This window comes from Pygocentrus nattereri, chromosome 1 (assembly GCF_015220715.1).
Source record: "Pygocentrus nattereri isolate fPygNat1 chromosome 1, fPygNat1.pri, whole genome shotgun sequence".
Lineage (NCBI taxonomy): Eukaryota > Metazoa > Chordata > Actinopteri > Characiformes > Serrasalmidae > Pygocentrus > Pygocentrus nattereri.
The window spans coordinates 35,079,912-35,107,581 of record NC_051211.1 but is presented as its reverse complement, the minus strand read 5'-3'; the positions used below and the strand labels follow the sequence as shown (position 1 = coordinate 35,107,581).

Here is a 27,670-nt window from a genome sequence, read left to right as displayed (position 1 = left end):
GTGAATGTGAGAGTGTAAGCAACTGCACATGTGTTACCTGTGGTTCGTAGCGGATCAGCAGGGTGTATTCCATAGACTGTGGCACATTGTCAATGGTGAATCTGATTTTTTCTCCTTCAGGCACGTTTGCAAAGCCAACGCCAGTCCAGGTGGGCTGACGATCTACAGGCAGCGGCCTAGGGACCACCTTCACCTCCTGTCAGACAATCATTACACACTGGAAAAACACATCCATTGTTCTAACAGACAGCAGAGTTTATCCCAGAAGAAAAGTTTATTTCTCAAATACTGATCTTAGACAGTTCATGACAATGATTAGACAATAATTAGAAAATGATTCTCACTATGTTTAACTTATGTTTGTTACAGATGTTCTCCTAAAATTCCTTTGGAGAAATAACAATAGACAAAAAAGGACATATGAGATACTTCTGGACAAGGTTGCATATTATAAATTATTTACAGCATCAAAAGTGAGAAGGCTATCAGTAACAGACGACGATTGAAAGTTTATCTTATGAGTTCTGTCTTTAATTCAAATGCAGATAAAATGAGTGTTATGTTGATACATTTGAGCACAGAGAGAACTTTTTTGAGATCTCTGCAAAGAGGAAACATGCAATTACTGAAATCTTTTTTGAAGGCTACCTACATAAGGGCTTTATGACGCATTCATAAGCACTGAATAATGTGTTTATGAAGCACTACTTGAACATTTATTAAGTGCTTATGTCGGTTCTCGCAACCTGACATAAGATGTTTTATGAAATAAATGACATTGTACTGACATAGTAAGAATAAACATTGAACATATTTACAGCACTAAACATATTTAAACACTATACATAATTGCATCAATCACCTTATCCATGCCATGGAGCGAAGAGGGGGTGGTTTCCAGGCATATTTAACCTGATATCAGTACAATGTCGTCTTAAGAATGCTGACATAAATAGTTATGTATAGTGTTTTAAAAGGAACTCTTAATGCTTCAGCACCAAGAGATTTTGGACTATTTCATGCTCCCAACTTTGGGGGAACAGTTTGGGGATGACCTTCCAATATGTTCCAATCCTGTTCCAATATGACTGCACACCAGTGCACAAAGCAAGGTCCGTAAAGACACGGATGAGCGAGTTTGGTGTAGAAGAACTTGACTGGCCTGCACAGAGTTCTGACCTCAACCCGACAGAACACCTTTGGGATGAATTAGAGCGGAGACTGCGAGCCAGGCCTTTTCGCCCAACATCAGTGTCTGACCTAATAAATGCACTTCTGGAAGAATGGTCAAAAATTCCCATAAACACACTCCTAAACCTTGTGGAAAGCCTTCCCAGAAGAGTTGAAGCTATTACAGCTGCAAAGGGTGGGCTGAAATCATATTAAACCCTATGGATTAAGAATGGGATGTCACTCAAGTGTGAAGGCAGACGAGCAAATACTTTTGGCAACATAGTGCATTTCCACCTATTTAACCTACAGTGGTCTAGCTCCACTCATTCAAGCTGAAGGAGTATTCCAGACCGGACTCCTTTTTTGAGACACTATGCAGGACAGTCAGACACTATGCAGTACAGACTGACATATGTCAGTCTCAAAGACACAGCAGTAAAAAGTGGACCTCAGGAGGAATAAAATGTATGATAAAGGGCATTTTAAATCCTGTTAAAAATAGTATTTTTTATTTAAAAAGTATTATTCCTTTTTTAATGTAACCTTAATGTAAAGGTAAAAGCCTTATAAAACATCCATTTCTCCATTTTCTAAGCCGCTTCTCCATTGATTAAAAAACAAGAAACAGAATCTCTGTGGTGAGACTTACTGGTTGGAATGCTGCATCCTCAGCCTCGAAGATGTAGTGGTCCAGGGAAGCAAAATAATAGCCAGACTCCACCTGGTCACAGCGCCTGCCAAACATGTGCTCTCTACACACACACTGCCCTGTCACTGGAGAACAACTAGAGAGAGAGAAAGAGCGTGAGACACAATTGCAGGCAATTATGATAAAGATAATGATGTTTTAGACAAAGATAGGGGTGATGAAATGAAAAATGGTCAGATTTTCAGGAAATTTATTGTGGCGTCCAAAATACAATCTATCAATAAGCAGTGTGAAAACTGCATGCCACTTGCCTTACACTTGTTAAGGAATCTCAAATGCTACTTACATAGTTTCTGACACTGTACAGTATACTGTTATCTACACTGTATACAGTGATTTGGAGTTTTATCTTAAGATTTTTTTATTCTTCAAAAATGTTAACAGAATTTAACACACACTTATTTTTCTGATAACTTAAAATGAACGAGTGAATGAATGAATGCAATTAATGAATTTGTTTGCAGTGCAACATTGGTTTCATAGATCCAGTGCAAAACTAAAGATGCAAACTTTAAACACTGAATGTATCAGTCTGGGCTGACTAAATAATAATACATTTTATTATTTAATGATCTGTCACTCTTAAATGAACAATTTGTTATTCCAATGATTTTTCAAATGTGTGCATAATCAAATGATTTAAGATTTGCAAAATTCTGTGTTCTAGAGAAACTTACAGAATCAGAATTGTTCACAGAGGTGGTGACAGCAATCAGCCAACTGAGGAATTTAGTATCTTTCTCCCCCACATAAAGTTATTACATGAGATGATTACAAATATTATGCCTGAGACTTTACAATATTGATGCCTGAGACATTGTTTTATGCTAGTTTTGAGATTAGATTCTTGCCAGGTGCTCTAAAGCTAAATAGTCCCCAAAAAACGTCATCAACATTATATATAACAACTTCTATATAACAACTTGTTGGTTTACTGGTGGTTTTGGATAGTAAATAAATGACTGTATTTGTGGTACAGACCGGTTCCTATCACCACCATTGTGTTAAGTTTCATCTTCAATGAACTATTTCACATCAAACCTCTCTGAATGACATTGTGTTTAATCTCTGTGAATGAATGCAGAAATTTAGAAAAAACAATGGAACCCCCATTTAAGAATGGCATGTTAGCTTGGATGTCAATTCCCACTGCTCCATGATGATCAGAGGTAGGACTGAGAGAGGGCTGAGGAGATAAGGTGGTGGTGGGTTTTGAAAACCACAGGGGCAATGCATGGTATATAATAAAGATGGAAACTTGCAGGATGTTAGAATGGAAGGACTAGGACCTTCATGCATGGTCCAAACTTTCTTACTTGTTGTTCAAAGCGCCACCCAGATCACAGTCACACGGTCGGCAGCCATCCATGTCGTTGCTGAGACCCCAGTGCTGAGGCTGAGAGAGAAAAAAAGAGAAAAAGTAGTGATTAAACATACGCCCAAACACACGCAAACACACACACACACACACACACACACACACACAGACACAAAAAAGTGTTCTCTCACCGCACACTGGTTGCAGTATCGGCCAGTGACCAGGCGTTTGCAGAAGCAGTTTCCACTGACTGTGTCACAAGGGTTTCCTCCAGGGAGTGTACCCAGAGTATTACAGCTGCACGCTGGAGTCACACAGATGTAAAAATAAACAGCAAGTCTTCCACAGTTTAAGGCCCTTATAAAACAATGATGGAAAACAGCTGCATTATTTTATGACATGACATTGTTTTATGAGTTTGTGTGTCTGTGCCCATCACACTGTGTATTCTGATGCAACAAATGCAATTCAGCTGGAGTGTTAGAATCAATGTTTAATCACTTTCAATAAAGTATTTGGCCATTTATTACTGGTATTTTTGGACACACCATAGAAAGATTTTCTTTATTTTGACTTTTTTTTCCACATTTTAGAAAGATAGTGAAAGGCATCCCAACTATGAAGTGACACATTTGGAATTTTATTCAGACAAAAAAACAAAAAAAAAGTTTTCTTATATTTAAGATTCTTTTATAAATTACCACATTTAGCCACATCCGTACCCTATATGCACCAAGAAAGTTTTTAAAAATACATTTAATACATTTTAGACCAGAACCTCATCTCAAAACGTAAACACTTCAGATGTCTAGTTCCTGTCACCACTGTTGTGAAAAATTCTGACATTAAGATTAAGTAACCCTTATTAGTAGTAAGTAAAAGTAAAACACCATATACACTCTAATGAGCACACACACACTAGGGGGCAGTAAGCACACTTGCCCGGAGCCGTGGGTAGCCCTATTCGCAGTGCCCGGGGAGCAGTTAGGGGTTAGGTGTCTTGCTCAAGGGCATTTCAGTCATGGACTGTCAGCGCAGTGGATCGAACACTTGACCTTCCTGTCACAGGGCAGGTTCCCTGAACTCCAGCCCACGACTGCCCCATGGTGCATTTTGCATCAAACGACTCTGAATGACTTTGTTTACATCTTAATGATTTAAAGATGCAGACATTTTGAAAAATTTAAAGTCAGATATGTATACCTCTATGTGTGTGTGTATGTGTGTGTGTGTGTGTGTGTGTGTGTGTGTGTATCTTTCTCCTCACACAGACAGCCCAGTGGATCTTCACTGAGTCCATAGTGTCCCTGTTTGCAGTGATCACAGCGCTCTCCCTCTGCATTGGGCTTACAGCGACACTGTCCAGCAACCATACCCCTCAGAATGTCTGTCACACTGTCACACACACCGCCATTCAGAGAGCCGAGGGGGTCACAGTCACATGCTGCAAGCACACACCAGCACACAAAACAAACTCGCAAATGCATGATATAATACAATCACACGCTAATAAATTATTATGAAACCAATCTAAACATAATAAAAATCTAAATTCATTAACCCTAAGAAGGAACCGTCATTGCGTGTGATAATAAAAGTCTGTTTCTGATTCTAAACTTTCAGTACATACCCGGTTTTTTTTGGAAGTAGAGGTGATATTTTATTAAAATTTAAATTTGATGAAAAGGTATTGTTGTGTATAGAGCCTTATTTTGCAGAAGGAAATATGTCACTGACATCAAAACAAAGGGAGAGAAGACAAAAGGGCAGGTTTCGATCTATCTGTTAATAAAACCTGCCATTTGGCCCGGGGCACTCAAACTCTTACATACAGCTGAAATCAGTTATATAGTTAAGTGCATAATGAATTATGTACTTAATTATATAATTGATTTCAGTTGTATGTAATGACAGGCTTTATTAACACATTCATTACAGATGTGTTACATTTCTGCAAAATTTGCACAAATACTGTTTATTTGCTTTAAATGTGTAAAAAGGTTATGGCACTTCATATTTTATGTTGCATTTTTTCCCAATATGTTTACCTAAAAAAATAGAAACAGCAATACATTTTCCAGACAAATGCCTTATTTGTGCTCCCTGTAGACAATGCGTTAAATTATTTTTAGAAAATCACTGATGCTGACAGATACAGTACGATCAACATTTCAATTTTTGCTGCTTTTTTGCTTTTGCTTTTTTATACTTGTGGATGTTCTTTCTGGTAATGCACCATGGTCAATGATGCAATGGTGATCAGAACACAAAGCTAATCTATACTCTCAGCAAAATGTGCTAGAAAGACAGCAGTGAAACTCTTTTAGGTGCTATACAGAACAACATTTTAAAAGGCTCTTCAAACAGAAGAACCATTTAATCAGCAAGGAACCATTTATAAATCCAAATGGCTCTCTGTCATAATTCTACAGTGACCGTAAATAAGTATTTAGACACTTTTGATTTTTTTTATACACTTCCTGTGCATATATCTACTTCAACCTAACCCACATCTTGTCTACAGATGTTGTAATTAAAAATATGAATACAAAAGTACATATAGACATTTGCATTAACAAGGATATGTTTAAAAAGTAAAACTGAAAGGGAAAAAGTATTCAGACCCCATGTTGTTGTAAAATTACAGCTTTGAGAAGTAATTGGCCTTTTGCAATATTGTGATTTAGTTTTGTTTTTCATTTTGTGGACTGGCAATTTTTAGAATCCTCCATACATTTTCAAAGGGATTGTGAGTATATAAGCCTGATCATGTAAGCATCTTCACATCCTTTTTTTAGATACTAGTCTTGAGTTATTTGACTCTATTTTGGGTTTGTTGTCTTGTTAGGATATCCTTCTTCTACCCAGAAGTTTCTTGGTTGATGAGATTACATTTTCCTCTTATATCTCCCAGTACATCACTCTATGTACTCATGTTTCCATCGATGACAAGTAATGCCTCTTATAGTTTGCAGAAAAGCAGCCCCCATATCATGATGCTCCCACCACTGTGGGTATGGTATCGGATATGGGATCAAACGCACAGCCTTTTTTATTCTCTAAATATGATAAGCTGAATTTCTTAATTAGTCTACACTGTTCCAAAACACTTCTGGTTTGTGTGAATGCTCATGTGCAGAGTGTCTCAGTGTGTATTTTTGGAAGATGAGTTTTGTATGTATGTAAGAATTGAGATGATTGCGGTGCAGATCATTGCTTACTTTTCCCTAACTTACATTCCTGCTGCTTTCAGGTGTATGATACATCGTCTGAATATTTTTTTCCTAGGACTTTTGTGGACATACTCTACACTCCACACACACTTACGTTCGCAGATGTGAGGGTCTCTGAGATGTCTGTTGGGGTGCTGGTAAAAGAAAGGCTTACAGCCCTCACAGTGCTGGCCCTGTGTGTTGTGCTGACAGCTATCACAGACTCCTCCACTCACATTCCCAGACGACAGATACACGGCCATGTCAAAGTGACATCTGTCAGTGTGATGGTTGCACTCACATCCTAAAACAGAGAGAGTTGAAGACTAAGAGGAATAGAGAAACAGACACGTCAATAAAACATCTTTAAATAAATATGTTGTGGTATTGTCTAATACCAGTCAAAAGTTTGGACATGCCTACAGTCAAAGCTAACAGACATGTTTACTTCATTTCCTATGAAATAACACCTACAGAATTATTCAAAATGTTAAAGAAAGCTAAACTTCTATTTCTTCAAATAAAGCCTAAACTGCTTCACCAGGTGCCACTTTTTACAACAAAACCAAAGAAGATACACACATGCTGACACTTTGTTAATTGCTGAAAACAAAAAAAAAGATTTTTGCTAGGGTTGTCAAATGATAACAGCATGTGACAATGGACCACATTCTTTATTCAGGCATGAAAACAACCACGTTCCTAAAAGCAATATATGCATAAACACATTATGTTAACATCAATGTGAGATGCAAAAAGATCACGTAAAAGTACCATGTTACTCATTGTATCTCCATTTTTGCGATTTTCATTTTTTTTATATATAGTTTGAGCACCTGTCCTCTACATTGGCTGAAAATGTTATGATGATTGGACCAACATAAATGCTCCAAAACTGCAAATTGGAATAAAATCATTAAAAGTAAAGAATGTTTTTGCCTTCTCATGAAAAGCTGTTAATATGGAGATACTTTTTTGCTTTGGACAATGACTATACAAAGCTTTCCATTTCTCAAAAAAAAAACCTGACTTTTATATTCTTGTCTTACAAAAATTAAAAGCAGAAAATTGTTGCCATTTGGCAACACCATGCAGTAAATTGCTAAGCATAGGCTGTTAGGTCTTTAAAATAATACAAATCATACTTGCAGTTGGGTTAGGGTTGGGGCTAAACTTTTTACTGGTACTGTAAATATTACATGTATATGTATAAGTGAAAATGGGACTCCTAACAACTACGCAAGACCTGGGAGTTGCACATGGAACAAAGAAGCTGCTGGTGGCCTCAGAGCAATAGACTGACCACCCAGTCCAGACCCAACATCACAGAATGTGATTATGATCACTTGGTATGTAAGAAACTGAAAATTCAACCAATTGATCTTTGGAGGTGTAGAAAAATCAGCAGGTTTCTGCATATGACAGCAGGTTTCCCGAAAAGAATGGAATCTATAATAAAAGCAAAAGGTGGACAAACTGAATACTGAAAAAAAATATTATTTTTATTATTATTATTATTATTATTATTATTATTATCATTATTTTTATCTGTTGAGACTTCAGAGTAAATTTTGTTAATATGCTTTCTGTATTTTTCCTGATGCTATGAAATGAATAACTTTTTGGTAATTTCAACTAGAAATTAAATAAATGAAGTGTGGTCTCTGTAGTTTGCGGTGAAGGTGAAATGACATCAAGACAACATGCTTTGTGAGCGTGTGTGTATGCCTGTGTACATTTGTAAGTACATGCTTGTGTGTGTAAATGTTTGTTGTGCATGAATTGTGTGTATGTGTCTTATACTCTTGCATGCGTTGGTGTTTCGGCCTTCTGCTGGTCTCCAAGGCACATCTTGATAAAACCCCTGACACTCCTCACAGTTCAGCCCAGTAGTGTGATGCTTGCATATACAGAGGCCATGAACCTGTGTGAGCAAACAAACACACACACACACACACACACACACACACACACACACACACACACACACACACACACACACACAGAAACAAAGAGACACAAATATACACACATGTACAGTAACATAGATACATATAGACAAACAATAAATGGTGTAAGAATGCTGACTGTGATGTTGGTCTTTTTTTGTTGTTGGTTGTTACTCACCATCCCTTCCTCACTTGTTTCGATTCCTCTGACTGGCGCACACTCGGAGGCATGACCATAACAGAAGCAGCTGCCACGAACAACCATGTCATAGAGGGCATAGTAATACTTCTGTTTGATCTCCTCACGACCATCCAGCAGGTTATCACCGAGGGTGTGTAACTTTAGCATTCTCACACGGAGGTTTGTTATCCTCAGCAGATCTTCAAATGCACACATATGAACATACATGTAGAAATACACACACACACACCTTTACTGGTGTGTCACAACAACCCAAATATATAGATGCTAAGTAAAAAACAGATGTTGAGTTTCTCTTGATGGGGATGGTGAAAGGAAGAGGTAAAAAGGTAAAATGTGATATTATTGGTTAATTTATTCTCTACCGATTGACAGGCATTTTAGAGAAGAGTAAAAGTCACTTGACTTCAATGAAAGATTGCAGGAACGCAAGAATTCTGTCTTTAAAATGGCATGGTGAGTTGCACGTAATATGACCAAGGACATGAACTAACAAGATAAAAAAAGTAACACACACACAACATAAAGGCACATTCACATGAAAGAATCTAACACCCAGCTATTTTTTAACAATCTATGATTTGACATTTTGACCTTGGTTGGGGACATTAGGGGAACTGTTCATGGATTCTCTCTCTACTTCACATGCACATATACGGACACAACTCCATTGATGTGTCTGAGAGCACAGTGATGGATTCATGCTGAGATGAAAGGGTTGCCATGGTGAAATGATGGCTACTCACTCTGTATATGCTGGCTGTAGGGGTCAGGAATCTTAAACACAGGGTCAAGAGCTCTGAAAATGACCTGTATGCGCACACACACACACACACACACACACACACACACACACACACACACACACACACATACAAATACACACAACAACAAATATTACACAACAAATTCAACCCACAGTATTAAATCCAACTTGGCTGTCATCTGACTTGGCTGATATAAAACAAAACACAGTTGTAGAAAAAAGGCTGGAAACTTTTCACCCACTCCCACAGCTAGAACTAGAGAAGATTATCTCCTCTGCAAATTGCACAACCTGCACACTCGATGCAATTCCCTCAAAATTACTCAAAGAAGTACTGCCAGTTATTATAAACCTTCTTTTAACTATAGCAAACTCGTCCCTTAGCCTGGGCCATGTACCCAAAGCTTTTAAACTAGCAGTTATCAAACCTTTGATCAAGAAACCAAATATTGATGCTAGCGTGTTGTCTAATTACAGGCCTATTTCTAACTTAGCATTTATGTCTAAGATCTTAGAAAAAGCTGTGGCCCAACAACTTAGTTCATATCTACATCAGAACCATATATATGCAAAATTCCAATGTGGATTCAGGCCACATCACAGCACTGAGACGGCTCTAGTTAAGATAACTAATGATCTTCTTCTTGCCTCTGATCAAGGCTACGTAACCCTGTTAGTGCTACTTGACCTCAGCGCAGCTTTTGATACAATAGACCACAATATTCTCCTAGAAAGGTTAGAAAACATGGTTGGAATCACAGGGACAGCCCTATCATGGCTCAGATCTTACCTAACAGAATGTTATCAGTTCATCAGTGTAAACAATTTGTCTTCCAATTATTAAAAAGTAAGATTTGGAATTGGAAAGGCTCTATTTTAGGACCACTATTATTTACTCTATACATGTTACCGTTAGGCACAGTTATAATTAACCATGGCATTAATTTTCATTGTTACGCAGACGATAAGCAACTGTACATATCAGCCAAGCCTGATGACAAATACAGATTAAAGAAAATAGAGGACTGTGTTTAAGACATGAAATGCTGGATGTTACATAATTTCCTCCTACTAAACAGTAACAAAACAGAGGTTCTCCTTCTGTGTCCAAAATTAGCAAGAAATAAATTACCAGATTTAATTTTAAATCTCACTGACTTTCCAGTTACACCTGGCTCAGCAGCAAAAAATCTTGGCATCACAATTGATTCAGATTTATCATTTGATCAGCACATAGGGAGCATCACCAGAACAGCTTTTTTACATCTTCGTAACATTGCCAAGATAAGAAATGCCCTATCCCTGCATGACACACAAACACTAGAACATGCCTTTATTACTTCGAGGCTACATTTATGGCATTTTGCTGACGCTCTTATCCAGAGCGACTTACAATTTGATCATTTTACACAGGTAGGCCAAGGTGGTATTAGAAGTCTTACCCAAGGACCCTTATTGGTATAGTGTAGGGTGCTCGCCCTGGTAGGGGATTGAACCCCAGTCTTCACTAAAACTAGAAAATTTGATCATATCAGTCCAATGCTAGCATCACTTCACTGGCTGCCTGTTAAATTATTTTATTGATATATAAAGCCCTACATAGGCTCGCTCCTGAGTACCTTATTACAAGACCTTATTTCCTATTACGAGACATCACGATTACTCAAGATCACAGAGTGCTGGCTTTTTAATAGTTCCTAGATTTCAGAAGGTTTCAGTGTGGGGAAGAGCCTTTTCTTACAAAGATCCCAAACTCTGGAAGGTGAACAGGTTAATTGGAAACAGGTAAGTGTCATGATTGAGTATAAAGGCAGCATCCCTGAAAGGATGGGGCGAGGTTCACCACTTTGTGAACAACTGCGTGAGCAAATAGTCCAACAGTTTAAGAACAACGTTTCTCAACGTGCAATCACAAGGAATTTAGGGATTTTATCATCTACAGTCCATAATATCATCAAAAGATTCAGAGAATCTGGAGAAATCTCTGCAAGTAAGCGGCAAAGCAGAAAACCAACATTGAATGCCCGTGACCTTCGATCCCTCAGGTGGCACTGCATTAAAAACCGACATCGTTCTGTAGTGGATATTATCACATGGGCTCAGGAACACTTCAGAAAACCATTGTCAGTGAATACAGCTCGTCGCTCCATCTACAAGTGCAAGTTAAAACTCTGCCATGCAAAGCGAAGCCACATATCAACACCACCCAGAAACGCCGCCAGCTTCTCTGGGCCCGAGCTCATCTGAGATGAACTGACGCAAAGTGGAAAAGTGTCCTGTGGTCTGACGAGTCCACATTTCAAACTGTTTTTGGAAATCATGGTGAATCATGGTGAATCATGGTCCTCCGGGCCAAAGAGGAAAAGGACTGTCCGGATTGTTATCAGCACAAAGTTCAAAAGCCAGCATCTCTGATGGTATTGGGGTGTGTTAGTGCCCATGGTGTGGGTAGCTACGTCTTTTTCAGGGACGTATCTGCTTATTTCAGCAAGACAATGCCAAGCCACATTCTGCACATGTTACAACAGCGTGGCTTCATAGTAAAAGAGTGTGGGTACTAGACTGGCCTGCCTGCAGTCCAGACCTGTCTCCCATTGAAAATGTGTGGAGCATTATGAAGCGCAAAATACCACAACGGAGACCCCGGACTGTTGAGAAACTGAAGTTGTACATCAAGCAAGAATGGGAAAGAATTCCACCTACAGAGCTTCAACAATTAGTGTCCTCAGTTCCCAAACGCTTATTGAGTGTTGTTAAAAGGAAAGGTGATGTAACACAGTGGTAAACATGCCCCTGTCCCAACTTCTTTGGAACGTGTTGCAGGCGTCAAATTCAAAATGAGTGAATATTTGCAAAAAACAATAAAGTTTATCCATTTGAACATTAAATATCTTGTCTTTGTAGTGTATTCAATTGAATATAGGTTGAAAAGGATTTGCAAATCATCGTATTCTGTTTTTACTTATGTTTTACACAACGTCCCAACTTCACTGGAATTGGGGTTGTAAAAAGCGCCACACAAATAAATTTTATTTGATCTGATTTGATTTAGAAAGACATACAAGTAGACTAGGGGTGTCCAGTCTTATCAGAAAAGGGACGTTGTGGTTGCAGGTTTTCATTGAAACAAAGCAAGAGCACACTTGATCAGTTGTTTAAAGATTGAGGCTGACTGATTAAATGAGTGAAATCAGTTGTGCTCTTCTTGTCTGGGATGAAAACCCAATCACACTGGCCCTTCCTGGATAAGACTGAACACCCCTAAAGTAGACAATGAGATGCTAAGGCACTATAGGGTAGAACAGTATTTGGAACACTGTAGTATATAAAACATACAATACTGTCTATGTGCGGTTTAGCCAGTTCACCAAAAGTTATTAACTTATACAGTTAATGCCTAAAAATGAACACGGAACGGATAAAAATACTTAATAAACCTGAAATAATGTAAAAATAATAAAGAATTCTTCTGTGTCACAATTGGCCCCTCCTACTCCTCCATGTGCTTTTGTTTACCTTTTAGTCCTGTCATGTGCTTTTGTTTTGATTTTGGTCTGGTCCATGTGTTTCTTTGTTTTTCTTCCTGGTCCTGCCCCCTTGTTTCCAGACCCTGCCCTTGATCGTATCCACCTGTGTTCATCAGCTGTGTCTTATTAACCCCCTTGCTGTCTCTGTATTTAAGCCCTGTGTTTTTCCTAGTTGTTTGTTTGTTTGATGTGTTGTTTGGGCTGTTTGAAGTGTTTGCATTGTTTGGTGTTTGTTTATCCCTGTGTTCATTTTTTGTCATGTCTTTTCCCTGGAATGTTCTGACCCAGAGTTTGGATTTGCCCATAATAAATCTCGCTTGTCTTGCCACATGCATCCGCCTCCTTGTTGCTCCCCAGAGTTACATTCTGTCAGCTGTCAGATATAGTTTAGTTGCCTTAATCCCAAGGACAGCTGCTGTACAACAATTCAAGCGTGCTTTTAGTAAATAGTAAATTTGCAAAGAGGCTGGCCCAGAGCACATCAGGTAGTAACTCTGTTGAATGCAAACTGCTGAAACATAATCATACAATTTGGATTATATGTTTTTGACCCAAATTTATTTATAAGAGAGAAAGAGCTGTCATGGACATTAGGACAGAGGTCAAAGAGGACAGTCTTGGTCAAAGTCCAAAAGTTAACTGACCCACCCATGCTCTGACCATAAATGTATTATTTTTTTGTTAACTGAGCTTATGTTTGCACTGTGGCAAATTTGTTGTTTCCAATTTACCTACTCCAAGTGTTAGCATAGCTTTTTACACTGATAGTTTATATAAAGTGTGTTTTTTGTGAGTTTGGATCATGCCTTGTGGTTCTAGTATGAGAAGAGACTGAGAACTTGGGCTGGAGTTCTGGAGTTTTGAGCTTGAAGCCAAAATTCAACCCCAAACCAAATTCGTTTTCAAATTTAATGTGATATTAGTCCACATTCTGTAAAGAATGATGATAAGTCAGTGAGCTTTGTAAAATATGTGTATATGGGTGTGTGTTACACACCTCTCCTTCTGTTGAAGGCTCCATGTCAGAGTAGCGTGAATCACAGATGACATCATCAACATTGATGACTGGACCCTGGGAGATGTATGGAAAGGATGCGGAGCAATCGAATGCAAAATAACGGTACACCTTCCAGCTCTGGCCATGATCTGCTGACCGTTCGATCACCATTGCCGCAGGACGAAATGTCTTTAAGCAAAATACATCACAGATTAATACCTTATGTACATGGAATGAGTCCAACACAGCAGAACAGGTCATATCAAAACCTCTAGTACATTTAATGGGTAAAGGCAGCATCATCTCACAGCAAACCCCCGATGGCTGACAGCTAATATCCCTATGATGGCTGAGATTAAGCATAAGTAATTTAATGCTATATCATCATTATCATGATAAATTATGTCATGATATGCTTATATGAACATATAATGATGAGTTTCAAAGTGGCTTGCAGAGGAAGCAACAAGAATGGCAGCCTATAGCAGCTTAGACAAGCGCACTGATGAATTTAGCTAATGAATAGTTGGCAATCAGCTGAGCTTGACTTTGTGGTCTGCCTGAACTAATGCAATACTCAACCTATCATTAGAAAAGGTTAATACAGACCAACATGAGAGATCTTGTAACATGACATTGGTATATATGGCATGATATATATACATGTGATGAAATTGTGATTTTTACAATGTATTTTTACAATGTTATCTACCCATAGCTGGGATACATTAATACTATCCACACCCACACCCACCCACACACACACACACCCTAACACATATACACATACACATTCATGTTGAGTTTGAGCAAAGTGACACTGACCTATATGAACTGCCATAAAAAGTTGAAACAAACTTACATGTATGTTCTACATTCACTAGAGGCACTAGATTCCTGAAGTAGAGTGGGGTGTGTATTGTGTGTCTGTGTGTTCGCTGGGTGTTACCTTAAAGGTCATGATGATATGTGTGAAGTGGAATTCAGCCTCCAAGTCCAGCTGAATGGTCACGTTCTCCTCTCCTGAAAGAAACAAAGAGTTCAGTGTCTCTGCTGCAAAAAATGATCTTGGCAAGTGAAATGATCTTAAGTCTAGTCATTTATATTTCCCATTTTGAGACTGCTGTAGCCTTATAAGATTATTTGCCTTATTTCTAAAGGTCCTACTTGTTCTAAGGTGTTTCATTAAGTCAAATTATCTCCTTACAGTATATTGGATAATTTTGCTTGTTGTAAGACCTATGCCTGAAACTCAGTGAGATAATTTCACTTAATAATATCATTTAATATATCTATAAATAAGTTATATGATCTAATAATATGGTTAAGATACCAAGATGCCATTTTTGCAGAGTGAAGCCCAAAGTTCTTTTAAGTGAATACTGATGAGAGTCTATTTTTTCATCCAGTATGAATCTGCAGTGTGTATAGTTTTTACTGTAATATTTGAAAAACAATCATAATTGTGGAGTGATTTTCCCAGTATGAATTGACAAAGTCTGTAGTTTTTCAGCAGTAGACAACAATAACAGTAACAGTAGTCTTGTTCTAGTTCATCTCATGCTAATAGAGCAAATGAACCTGTTAAGGGACACATGCAACATGTTGTTACTGAGTGTGGTGTAACACTGGGCTATCTCTGGGAATCCGGGGAAACAATTTATCATACAAATAAGCCACATGAAGCTTGACAAATTATTTATATTCATGACACTCAGCTGACACTCTCATCCAAAGGAACTTAAAACTGAATCGAGGACGATTGTTGTATTAGGAGTCTCACCTAGTGACACATATGTCATGGTCTGTTTGAGCAGGTGGGGAATTAAACTCCAGTCTGTCACATGGGGGCCAGCAGCGTTACCTATTACACCAGTATTGTGAAATGGTGGATCGTGGTCAGGACCCAGCAAGCATTTCAGCGGACTGAACCGAGCGCTTGAAAATACATTCTGTAGCAAAGCCAATTAACATATTAAAAATGGTTGTATTTCAACAATGTAAAAATGAACTGTAGCAGGCCTGTATTACAGTCAGTCTAATTACATATACATTTAGTCATAGGTGGCCCCTCAGATCTTTGTAAACAATAAAAAAAATGATTTAACTGTACCCTCCCAAGTTTTATAGTAAATTCAAATTATTACTAAAAAGATATAAATAAAAAGATAAAATAGTTTCCAAAACCTGAAAACCAAATGTAAATTATGTTCACTGCATAACTAAATAAAACTAAATAGAATTACTCAGAAAACAAAAATAGTTTTAGTTTTCTTTCATTGCATCAGTGAGAGTTAAAGACGTGGGTCCCGTTTGCGTTCCGTCTTTAAGGAAAGCCGAGCCGATCACTGTTGTGACCATTTTATCCTATCCTTACCAAATACCTCATCATAAAACTAAAAGCAAAGTTAATTCCAAAAAATTTAAGACCAGCTGAAACTAAACTTAAATCAAAAGTAGAATGAAAAATAAAGCAAAACTAAAACTAATAAACTTAGTTATAATAACCCTAATCCTAATAACCCCGGCCTGTACTACGCTACACCAGCCATTTCTATCACACAACCCTCTCTGGTAAAACTAATCCAGCTACAGTTCTCTGGTAAAACTAATCCAGCTACAGTTCTCTGGTAAAACTAATCCAGCTACAGTTCTCTGGTAAAACTAATCCAGCTACAGTTCTCTGGTAAAACTAATCCAGGTACAGTTCTCTGGTAAAACTAATCCAGCTACAGTTCTCTGGTAAAACTAATCCAGCTACAGTTCTCTGGTAAAACTAATCCAGGTACAGTTCTCTGGTAAAACTAATCCAGCTACAGTTCTCTGGTAAAACTAATCCAGTTCCTACACAGATTTTTGAGTTTTTCATGAAGAAATGTGATGAATAACATAGCTGGAGTGTAGAAGGCTTCTCAGCTCTGTCTAAACTTTCTGACATAGCAGATTTAAAATCTGTGCTTTTGCCAGAAGATATGCTAAAGACTGTTAGCATGACAGAAATGAATTCTCCCTGGAAAAAGGGAATTCCAAATTCCAAACACATCATTCATAATTCTCCTCACTTGCAGAATTAGTGATGGAATACCCTGTTTGTGAATCCAACCCATCTGCACAGTCACAACGTGGTCGCTAGGGAAGCAGCAGGAAAGCTAGTTCCCACACCCAGCTGCAGTGGTCATCCTTTCTCATACTGTCTTGCTTTCTCTTGTTCCTTCCATTTCCTCCCTTCTTTTTTTTGGCTGAATTTTCTCTCTCCTCCCCTGGCCAGGGTCACTCTCCAGGGGACACTGTGCATTTCCACAGGAAGTGTACTCTGATCGAACAGCCTCAGCACTGGAGTGTAATGTTGTGTATCTAGTGTTTCATATCAGCGTGTCTAAAGCCCTGTTCAGACCGAATAATTATCACCTATAAAAATAAATTAGAATTGTTTTACACAATTTTTATAATGTACACAGTTTCCTCTTACACCATAAACCAATCAGACAAGACATGTTTGGTGTCTGAAGTTTGCTTATTTAGTTTTGCACTGGGGCTATGAGGCTAATGTGGCTAATCTACCGCAATAATAGCATGATGCTATCTGAGGTCTAAATCGTGCCTCAAACTTTGCCGAATGGTTAAGTTATTTCAAACAGACTTGAATATGTGGTTTCTGACACTATACGACATAAATCTATGAAAATGGACCAAAATTCAGGCTCCAAGATATTTATTACTGTTTCTTTTTCTACAGATAACAATATTTCATCAAAGGTAAGAAACCACATAATCAAGTCTATATGAGCTTATGCAACAAAATGATGCTAATGGTGGTTTTTCGGTTTTTGACATAATTTGAAAATGCCTGTTGCCCTTTACACTGTGTGTAAATTTTATAGACCAAAAGAAATGGCCAAAAATGGCTCTGAAAGAACATTAAAAGCAAAGTATGTTTTTAAAATTATAAATTTAGAGATACGAGGTTTTGCTCCGGCAGCAGCAATATATGTCTAACACATCTTTGAAGATGTTGCAGTATAGTTGTATTAATTAACACAATAATTGTTTGCTTTTAAACATTACATTATTTTAATATGTCAGGAAACAATATATTTTGTTAGATAGCTATTATGCTAATGTTCATGTGCATGTGAAACAAACAATGAAGATGCATACATGTTCTTGCTTCATTTAAAAAAGTATGCCAAAATTAAATGGATTTCATGTATTCTAAGCTATTTAGATTCATATTCAAATGTACAGTCTTATGTACATAAGTTTTGGCAACAAAAACCTTAAATTATATAACATAAAGCTAGCATATAGGAGTAAAACATGCCATCCATATATGAACAACGATTTCTATCATATACGGTTTAATATATGTGTTGCTAATTGTCATGATTGGCTCCTCCCACTCCATGTGCTTTTTTGTTTTGGTCTTCCATGTGCATTTGTTTTGATTCACGCCCCTTGTTTTGTGACTCCGCTCCTGATTGATTTCACCGGTCCCTCGTCTTCCCGCTGTGTATTTAAGCCCTGTGTTTTCCCTTTTGTCTTGGCTGGTCTTTGTTTAATGTATGTTCGTCTGAATTGTTATCTGCTGTGTTGGTGATTCTGGTTTATGTTATGTCTGCACCCCGATCTATCCGTCTTGGCCATTTGACTTTGGACCGTCTTGACCATGACCCTGGATTTGCCCTTAATAAATCTTGCTTACTTCAGCACGTGCGTCCGTCTCCTCGCTCCCCGTTACACTAATATATGTTCAATGTGATATATATGTCACATGTCTCTATGCAACTAATATAAGTTGTACATCCAGCATAATTTAAGGGAAATCCATACATATGCTTATATATGTCACATGTTTGAAATTCATATCTTGCCATTTATCAGATTTCCATGAGTAATTGGTGGGGTAAAAGTTTCCATTACTTGTTAGCTACATTAGTCTCATAGCTCATTGTAGTGTAAAACTAAAGAAACAAACTTCAGACACAAAACATGTCTTGGCTGATTTGGTGAACTGGGGGTATGGAAACATGTTAAACTAAACTATCACTCCAACCCCCACCTCCCCCACAAATATAAACACCAACAAGAGCACTCTCACCGTTCTGGGACTGCCACCATGTTTTGAGCCTGTTGGGAGTGAAGGTTGTGACCACATTGTCGATGGTGTGGCTGTTGGGGTAGGTGTACTCATTGTACTTCTCTCGAGAGTCACACTCAAAACACTTTCCAGCCTGAAGACAGATAGAGAAGTGCATTTATGGATCTGCAGAGTCTGTAGAACAGATGTGTTGGCTTTGCAACTGTTACTCACTCTTTCACATACCATCACATATTTGGAAACACCAGGTTTTTCTCAGTGCTGTGAAACATGAGCATTCGTTGTCAATGTGCAAGAACTTACCATGTCAAATATATAGAGTTGTTTATATCCTGCCCTTTTTGCAGTAACTACAAAACTCAATATTAATACTGAAGTCAATATTGAAACATTGAGTATAGGCTGATCTTGTTCTGATATTTTTTCTTTAAAAGTAAAAAGCTTTATTGAAGCACTTCATTAAGGATGAACATCTAAAAGTAGGCATCACAATTAAACTACTAAATCACTCTGCTACCTCACAGGAAGAAATGCACAGCTAACAACATCGCATGGTGGTGAGTGTGTATTCTATTTCAGGATAGATTTGTTACAGGATTTGATCAGATTCATTCTTTTTTCCCTTTGGTATCTGATGCAGGTTTTGCTGCTGATATTATATAAATACTGATATGCCATCTCTATTTTTTTCCCCTTTGTTGTGTACTCATCAGCATTCAAGCCATTCAGGTGTTTAAGGAAACCACTGAGCCAAAACAGTCTCAGAATGTGCTTTTAATGATAGTTTGGAAAAAAACTGTCAATTCATGATTTAGGCAAAAGTTTAGGAAGACACTTTGATGAACATGAAGTGGACACACTTGAAATTAGCAATGAGCTATAAGGCTATATGTTAACACAGTCTTTCCTGGTATTTCTTCCTTATTTTATAAATAAGAATAAAAATAAATCATCAAAATTTCAGCCACCAAATTTTTCTTAGCTGAAAATGGCTGAAAGCAGCACTTTCAGCTTTTGGCTAAAATCTAACATAGCATCTGAGCTACAGCAGATAAACAGTAAAACGCAAGCACTGTTCACTGCAGCTGTGTTCTATATAGTCTTTGGTGCATTTCAGCATAAACTGATTTATTGAAATTCTTCAACAGAAATCATTTCAGTACCCCTGGTTTTAAAAGTTAATGCAAACATGAGCGTTCGTTAGATCCTGCTGAGGTTTATGGCTGTTTCTTCTTAATATGGTGTTACAACCTGAGTGCTAATAGCACCTCCTAATAGCACCTTCTGACAGGTAGGCATCCAGTTCCAAAGCCTCATCCAGTCCATATACTTTATATATTAAAAACAAGGTGTTTTCTATCATTATAGTAGATGCACTTCGGAAATCAAGCTTGGATGTTTTTTGGAAGACTTTATATACTGAAAATTATATAAAAAGCTGTTTAAAACCCAATTAGTCCTCTAATTCTCACAGTTCTCTTGCCAACATGGCAGCATTATGGGCATTGTTATGCTAACTCAAAGGAATAGATAAAACAGCACATCTGAATCTGTCCTGAATTTCGGGTTTGGTCGAGAGTTGTTTATTTGGTGCATCATTAATGAAAATCAATTACCAATTGGAAGTTTTTAAAATAAGGCTAGATGTCCCCTAACTTTTGACAGGCAGTGCTAATTATTCCACAATTGCAAATGTTCATTTAACAGCTGTTAGCATTACTGCACATGCAGTGGAGAGAATATGGATAGCAAGTGAGTTTATATATGAGAAATAATTTAAAGTATATGCGCATTGCATCTAAGATCAGAGCCCTCTACCCACTCTCTGATCATGAGCCAATCACAAACTGACATTTATAGCTTAGCCTAAGCCTGAGCTTCTCCCCATGCCTTCTCTGCCTACACAAACATACACACAGTGGAACATTCTGGGCCATGTGGGCCACACAGACGTGCTAAAGAAGTCACGCAGATGCCTGAGGGGGCTGGGAATATTCTGACAGAAAGATCATCCTCAGAAAACCTCCCATCAAACACTCTACAAAGGGAGCGATTGTTGGTGAGAAAGCGGATTTTACAGTGGACAGAGACACTGAGGTCTACGCACACACGCACCCACACACACAATGATGCGTTCTGTTTCCTTGCACAGCAAATTAGAGAAGGGAAATCAAAGACAGATTGTTGGAGTGGAGCATATTATAACATAAGATGGGACGATGTCCACTGGCCTCTGCAAACAACATCCAACGTCACGCAAGATCACAGGGGTTACTATCTTTGCCGGGACAAACATCTCCTTCATGAAAAAAGCACAGAAGATTCATACACTGAATCGCTAGAGTTGCTGGTTTATTGACATCTACCTTCTACTTACACTCATTAGCCATTTAATCAGAAACACCTACCATTTTTATGTGCTGTAGGAGTACAGTAACTGACTGTAGCCCACCTGTTGCTGCACAATTTATCACCCCCTCCTTCTCTATTCATCAATGGAAAGAGGCTACCATAGAGCCACTACTGACCAGACAATTGGTTGGTGAAGAACATGGTGTCCATGATCTCCAAGAGATCAAAATGAGCTTGGGCCCAGAGAAGATGGCAGTGTTTCCCAGATCCTATTTATATATGGTTCCTTTTTTGCATGGCAGAGTTTGAACTTTAAATTTGGGAATGTAGTGATGAACTATTTTTACAGACAGTGGTTTTCAAAGTATTCCTGAGCCCATGCAATAATTTCTACTACAGAATTGCTTCTCTGCTTCTGAGGGCTTGAAAATCAAAGCTAGTAAGTGTTGATTTTTGGACTGTCTGTGCAGTCTTTACCAGTCTTTTATTGCCCCATCCCAACTTTTTAGAAATGTGTTGTTGGCATCAAATTCAAAACAAGCATATATTTAAAAAAAAATTCTCAGTTTCAACATCTGATACATTGTCTATGTACTATTTTTAATTAAATTATGGGTTTAAATGATTTGTACATCATTGTATTTGTACATTGTATTTTTACATTTACATCTGTTTTTTACAGTGTTCCAACTTTTTTGGAAATGGGTTTGTAGTTTGAGCATGATAGTCTTTTAGATGCTCATCTTCAGTGAAGTGCAAAAACAGTTCATTTTAAAGTTTAAGTGGTTAAAAAATAAATTTAGGTAAGTATCAGCTGATATTCAAGGCATCAGAACTAAAGATGAAAAAGTGGTATTGTGCTATCTTTAGTTTTTAAACACGGTGTACGCTAATCTTTCCACGAGCAGTTTCTGTCAGTCATCTTCTAATTGTTCATCAGTGGTCAATTTCTGACCACAGGACCACTGTAAGCTGGATATTTTTGGTTTGGTGGAGCATTCTTAACTTAGCAATGATGCTCAGGTGTTTAAATATCCCAATATTACACTTGTACCAGCATCCCTCTCGCTACATTCAAATAACATCTGGCCAGCAGAAGTCTTGTGATGCTCATTTTCGACTGATGGATAGGCTGAACTGCAAGCTACAACAGTAATTATAAAAAGTGTACAAATACAGTATACGTTTCTGATAAAATGCCTGATGAGTGCTGGTACAAAGTAGGTGTACGTTATAAAATCTGTATTTAGAAGTATTATATAGTGCATATATACTGCATGTTGCTTACGATGCAGTAGGTCTCTGGTCCATCCAGGCCACAGGTGGATGAGGCTGTGAGCTTGTGAGCTCTGCCGATCAGCAGGTCTCCAGTGGCTGGGTAACAGCTCCCCTCCGTACATTTATCATTGTGGTCAGGAAAATACTGTGCCAGGACTCCCAAACCCAGAGCTAAAAGACATCAAATATTTACATGCTGTAGTTTTTGGAAACTGAAGGAATAGGATAAAGGGACACAAACGCACAAAGGCATACACATTTTTTTTATGTCTTGGCAGAACATGGGGTCATACATATATCCTAACCATATTATACATTGTCAAAGTCAAAAACCTTGTATCTCCAAAATGGTAACTCGTTCGAGTAATGGTCCATTTCTTGTAGTCCATATATTAAGAGTCTTTAACACAAGGTAAGGGGTAACTGGACTTTTCAAATTATGCAAAAAAATTGAAAGTTTGTGCGCAACAGCCAGAATATGTAAGAACCCATATAAAGCAATGATACGTCCCATATGTACTGAATATATGTAGATAGATATCTACAGGAAAGGTGGACAGCTTTTGCCTGCTTGAGTTAATTATAAACCCCATAGGATCCAGCAGTCAAGAAATACAACACAGATTGGTCCTTCGCAGAATAAGGATGAAAGAACTTGAACAGATAGTCAGTCATACATTGCAGTGAGGTACAGTAAAAGTGCACAGGTATATACACTTACACTGATGGAGCTTTATTGGGCTTTTGCTCCATCAAGATATTCCAGGACTTTTTGTGATTGTTATCAATTTGATCAACTTGCTATACCAAGACAAACAAAAAACTGAAAAAAGTGACTTAAACTAGCATGTACTGCATGCTAATTCCATACAAAGCCAGAGGTCTGAGAGAAGGTCCTCCCAGGCTTTCGGTTTCACTTGCATCAGGGCTGCTGTAAAAGCCAAATGATCTTGTGAAATGTGCACAAGCAGTTGCTCTTCGACCATGTTTTGGTTTCCACAAGCACTTTGGGCGCCAGGCAGAAAACCTGCTTTCAATTTCTGAAATGAGCATCACATGGGCGTAATGCATTTACAACCAGAAGTGGGTAGAGCAAAAAAAAAAAACACTATCCAGTGAAAGTATTCCTACTACAATTAAATAATGACTCAAGTAGAAGTAAAAGAACCAAAAATCAAGTCAAATAGTAGCATAAAGTCATTCAGAGCGGTCTGATGTGAAAGGGCAGACTGTACACAAAATTACTGGCCCAGATTTCTTTACAGTGGCGGTGATAGGAACCATGAACGATGTAAATATAGCCATTTTATTTACCATCCAAAATGCCCTACACACCTACACAAATCTTCTCAGTTTTTATATGTAACAATGATGATGGTAAAATAGTGATGAATCTAAAAAAGTAAGTTCCCTTTGCTGACTATTTTTTCTTACAACGCCCTGCATGTAACTTCTTGCATTGATGTGTTAAAGAAAGAGGCCAAAACTTTAGGATAAAATAGTGACTCTGGCTTCAGACAGTGTATTTATAATCACTTCATATAACAACCTTTAGAGTTATTAAACTATTCAGACGTCTGGTTCCTATCACCACCACTGTGAACTACTCTGACTCTGTAAGCTTCTCTAGAACAGAGCATTTCACACTCTGTTTACATCATAACCATTTAGTTATGCAAAGATTTGGAAAAAATCGGTGACTGGCTAAACGGAGCTGTTTACAGCCAACATCTGTGTACAATGCTTTTTAAAATCAGACATGCGTGACTAACGTGAAACATTACACTCACACCCTTCACGTGCAGAGTTACAGATGTGAAAACAGCATCGCACCTCAGAACGTCAGAAGACTGAGAAACGATCAGCAAAGTTAGTGTCTGGTCACAACGTTAAAGTTGAGGCTGCAGAGAAACTCCAAGTTTGCAGCGCTGCTGAGGTTGTGAGGGCTTATTTTCTAAAGAATGTGGAGATGAGGACTTACTCAGAATGGTGGCAGCCTGTAGCATCCACATCGCTGTTGCTGTTAAAATCTGCCTCTATTAAATCTCGCTCAGTGTGGAGGGATTATTTAGTTAATTAGGCGAATTACGCGGTCCATATGCCATGTAACCGGCACTCAGCGCAGAGGGGCTTTCAGTCACCCTCAGCTTCCCTACAGCTCCAGCCCTGCTCTTCACAAACAGCGCTGCTCCTCACTGAGGGCGGGGCTTGTTCACTAACACAGCTGCGTTTAAACTACCCAGTCGGAGATCTGATGTATATACAAAATTATGGGAAGGTATCAACTATTGGACATATATGCCTAATATATGGATCACACACACCCATCATAACATAACATTATGACCACCTCCTTGTTTTGATGCTCATTGTCCATTTCATCAGCTACATTTACTGTGTAGGTGCGCTTTGTAGTTCTACAGTTACAGACTGTAGTCCATCTGTTTCTCTGATAATTTGTTAGTCCCCTTTTACCCTGTTACTGATCAGGGCCCCTATGGACCCTCACAGAGCAGGTACTATTTGGGTGGTGGATCATTCTCAGCACTGCAGTAACACCGGCGTGGTAGTGGTGGTGTGTTAGTGTGTGTTATGCTGGTACGAGTGTTTCAGACACAGCAGGGCTGACAGAGTTTTTGAGGCTTTCTATACTACTTTCTTCACCAGCTGGGCGACTGGGATCCTCTCTGTGTGGAGTTTGCATGTTCTCTTGTCTGCGTGGATTTCTTCTGGGTTCTCTGGTTTCCTCCCACAGTCCAAGGACATGCAGTCAGGCCAATTGGACATGTCACGTTGCCCCTGGGTGTGAGTGTGTGAGTGTCTGTCTGTGTCTGTCTGTCTCCCCTGCGATGGACTGGCAACCTGTCCAGGGTGTATCCTGCCTTCCGCCCGATGACCACTGGGATAGGCTCCAGCACCCCCTGGTGACACTGAGGGAGAAGCAGCTTAGAAAGTGTGTGTGTATGTGTGTGTGTGTGTGTGTGTGTGTGTATACTACTTTCTGTTATAGATGTCACATGTATGTTTATATGCATGTGCTGTTACACGACTGAAATATGTCCCATATTTCATAATGGCCCATTTCAAATTCGCTGGTATATGTCATACCCTACAGAAAAAACACAACACTGACCAGCATGCATCTCATGCTGGCCAAAGCTGCTCTATGCTAGTTCATGCTGATCTGGTGCTAGTTTAGCATCAGACCAGCATCAAAACACAGGATACGGTGGTTTTGGTGGTGATCAGCTTATCAGCTTCCATAGCTCTTGACCAGCATGCCAGCATCCAAAACATAACATCTGCTGGTTTTGCTAATGATCAGCAATGCTGTTCTGTGCTGGGTTTTCTAGTAGGGAAATATGACAACATAAGTTGGATAAGTATAAGTTAAATCCATTTAAGCTAACTATATGGACAAAAGTATTGGGACACCTACACATTACACCTAGAGGAGCTTTTATAAAATCCCTTTGTAAATCCATAGGAATTAATATGGAGTTGGTTCAAACCTTGCAGCTATAATAGTTTCTACTTTTTTGGGAAGCACTCTACAATATTTTAGAGTGTGTCTGTGGGAATTTTGCCCATTCACCCAGAAGATCTTTGTGAGGTCACCTTTGTGAGGTCAGGCAGTGATGTTGGATGAGAGGGCCTGGCTCACAACCTCTGTTCTAGTTCATCCCAAAGGTGTTTGGTGGGGTTGAGCTCAGGGCTCTGTGTGGGCCAGTCAAGTTCTTCCACACCAAACCCACCCAACCATGCCTTTATAGACCTTGCTTTGAGGTCAGGGCTCTGTGTGGGCCAGTCATGTTCTTCCACACCAAACCCACCCAACCATGCCTTTATAGACCTTGCTTTGTGCACTGGGGCTCAGTTATGCTGGAACAGAAAATGACTTTCAACAAGGTTAGAAGCATACAAACATCCAAAATATCCTGGTCTGCTGAAGCATTAAGATTTCACTTTCAGTGGACCTAAGGGGCCTAGACCAACCCCTGAAAACAATCCTTTCTCCACCAAACTTTACAATTGGCACAATGCAGTCAATGCAGTCACACAGGTAATGTTCACCTGGCATTCACCTAATCCAGACTTGTCCATCAGACTGCCAGATAGAGAAGCGTGATTCATCACTCCACAGAATACGTGTCCACTGTTCCAGAGTTCAGTGGGGCTGTGCTTTACACCACTTACACCACTTCCAATTATAGCATCACAATCAAACTCTGAGCTCTTTAGAATGACCCATTGTTTCACTAATGTTTGTAAAAGCAGACTGCATGGCTAGGGGCTTGACCTTATATAACTGTGGCAAAGTAACTGAATGAAGCACCTGAATTTAATGATTAAGAGGTGTGTCCCAATAATTTAGTCCATATAGTGCATGTCATATGTTTGAAATCCATTGCCATATATCAGATTTCCATATGGTACTAGCTGCTGTGTGCAGGACAAACACAAATCAACACCTGAGCAAAATCCTTAACAGAAATACATACTTCATCATTTAGCAATAATGACCTAAAATGTATTTTTATTTAGAATTATTTTTGAATAAGTATTTAATACCTCTTTTGCTGTTGGGGCTTTGGCATATTTTGAATAAACAATGGCCCGTTCAGGTCATGGCAAAATGCTAAGTAAAAATGAAATAAAAACACAGCTGGCCCACGAATTTGCTGAGATTTTATTTACTATGGTTGACAAAAATGGGAAATATTTGCATTACTACTGTGACGTTTCAAGGTGGACCGGAAAATTCAGTTAAATGGACAAAAGGCCTATTTCAGGCCCACCTCTACTTTAACATTCTCAAGTATATAAAGGTGAAAACAGATAAATTAGCATACAAGGGTCGTTTCATTTTACTCTCTTATAATAGTAGTGCCGCCTGAGGGATCGAAGGTCACAGGCATTCAATGTTGGTTTTCTGCCTTGCTGCTTACTTGCAGAGATTTCTCCAGAGAAGCCAGTGGCGTCTCTGGGTGTTGTTGATATGGCTTTCACTTTGCATGGCAGAGTTTTAACTTGCACTTGGAGATGGAGCGACGAACTGTGTTCACTGACAGTGGTTTTCTGAAGTGTT

General features: G+C 38.7%; 1 protein-coding gene across 1 annotated transcript in view; it reads right to left on the bottom strand.

Annotated features, from left to right (window-relative positions):
* The window catches only part of lamb1b (laminin, beta 1b), a 54,547-nt gene extending 29,795 nt beyond the window's left edge, over positions 1–24,752 (bottom strand). Inside the window, exons 1-14 of the mRNA XM_017696941.2 lie at positions 24,563–24,752; positions 22,592–22,752; positions 18,952–19,084; positions 14,803–14,876; positions 13,854–14,042; positions 9,310–9,373; positions 8,540–8,742; positions 8,216–8,336; positions 6,528–6,716; positions 4,468–4,644; positions 3,392–3,504; positions 3,199–3,278; positions 1,823–1,958; positions 38–196 (exon numbers count right to left, since the gene is read on the bottom strand). Coding sequence (XP_017552430.1) covers positions 38–196; positions 1,823–1,958; positions 3,199–3,278; positions 3,392–3,504; positions 4,468–4,644; positions 6,528–6,716; positions 8,216–8,336; positions 8,540–8,742; positions 9,310–9,373; positions 13,854–14,042; positions 14,803–14,876; positions 18,952–19,084; positions 22,592–22,752; positions 24,563–24,593 — 1,830 coding nt within the window. The 5' untranslated portion in view covers positions 24,594–24,752. The remainder of the gene's footprint in view (positions 1–37; positions 197–1,822; positions 1,959–3,198; positions 3,279–3,391; positions 3,505–4,467; positions 4,645–6,527; positions 6,717–8,215; positions 8,337–8,539; positions 8,743–9,309; positions 9,374–13,853; positions 14,043–14,802; positions 14,877–18,951; positions 19,085–22,591; positions 22,753–24,562) is intronic.
* Positions 24,753–27,670: the final 2,918 nt, after the last annotated feature.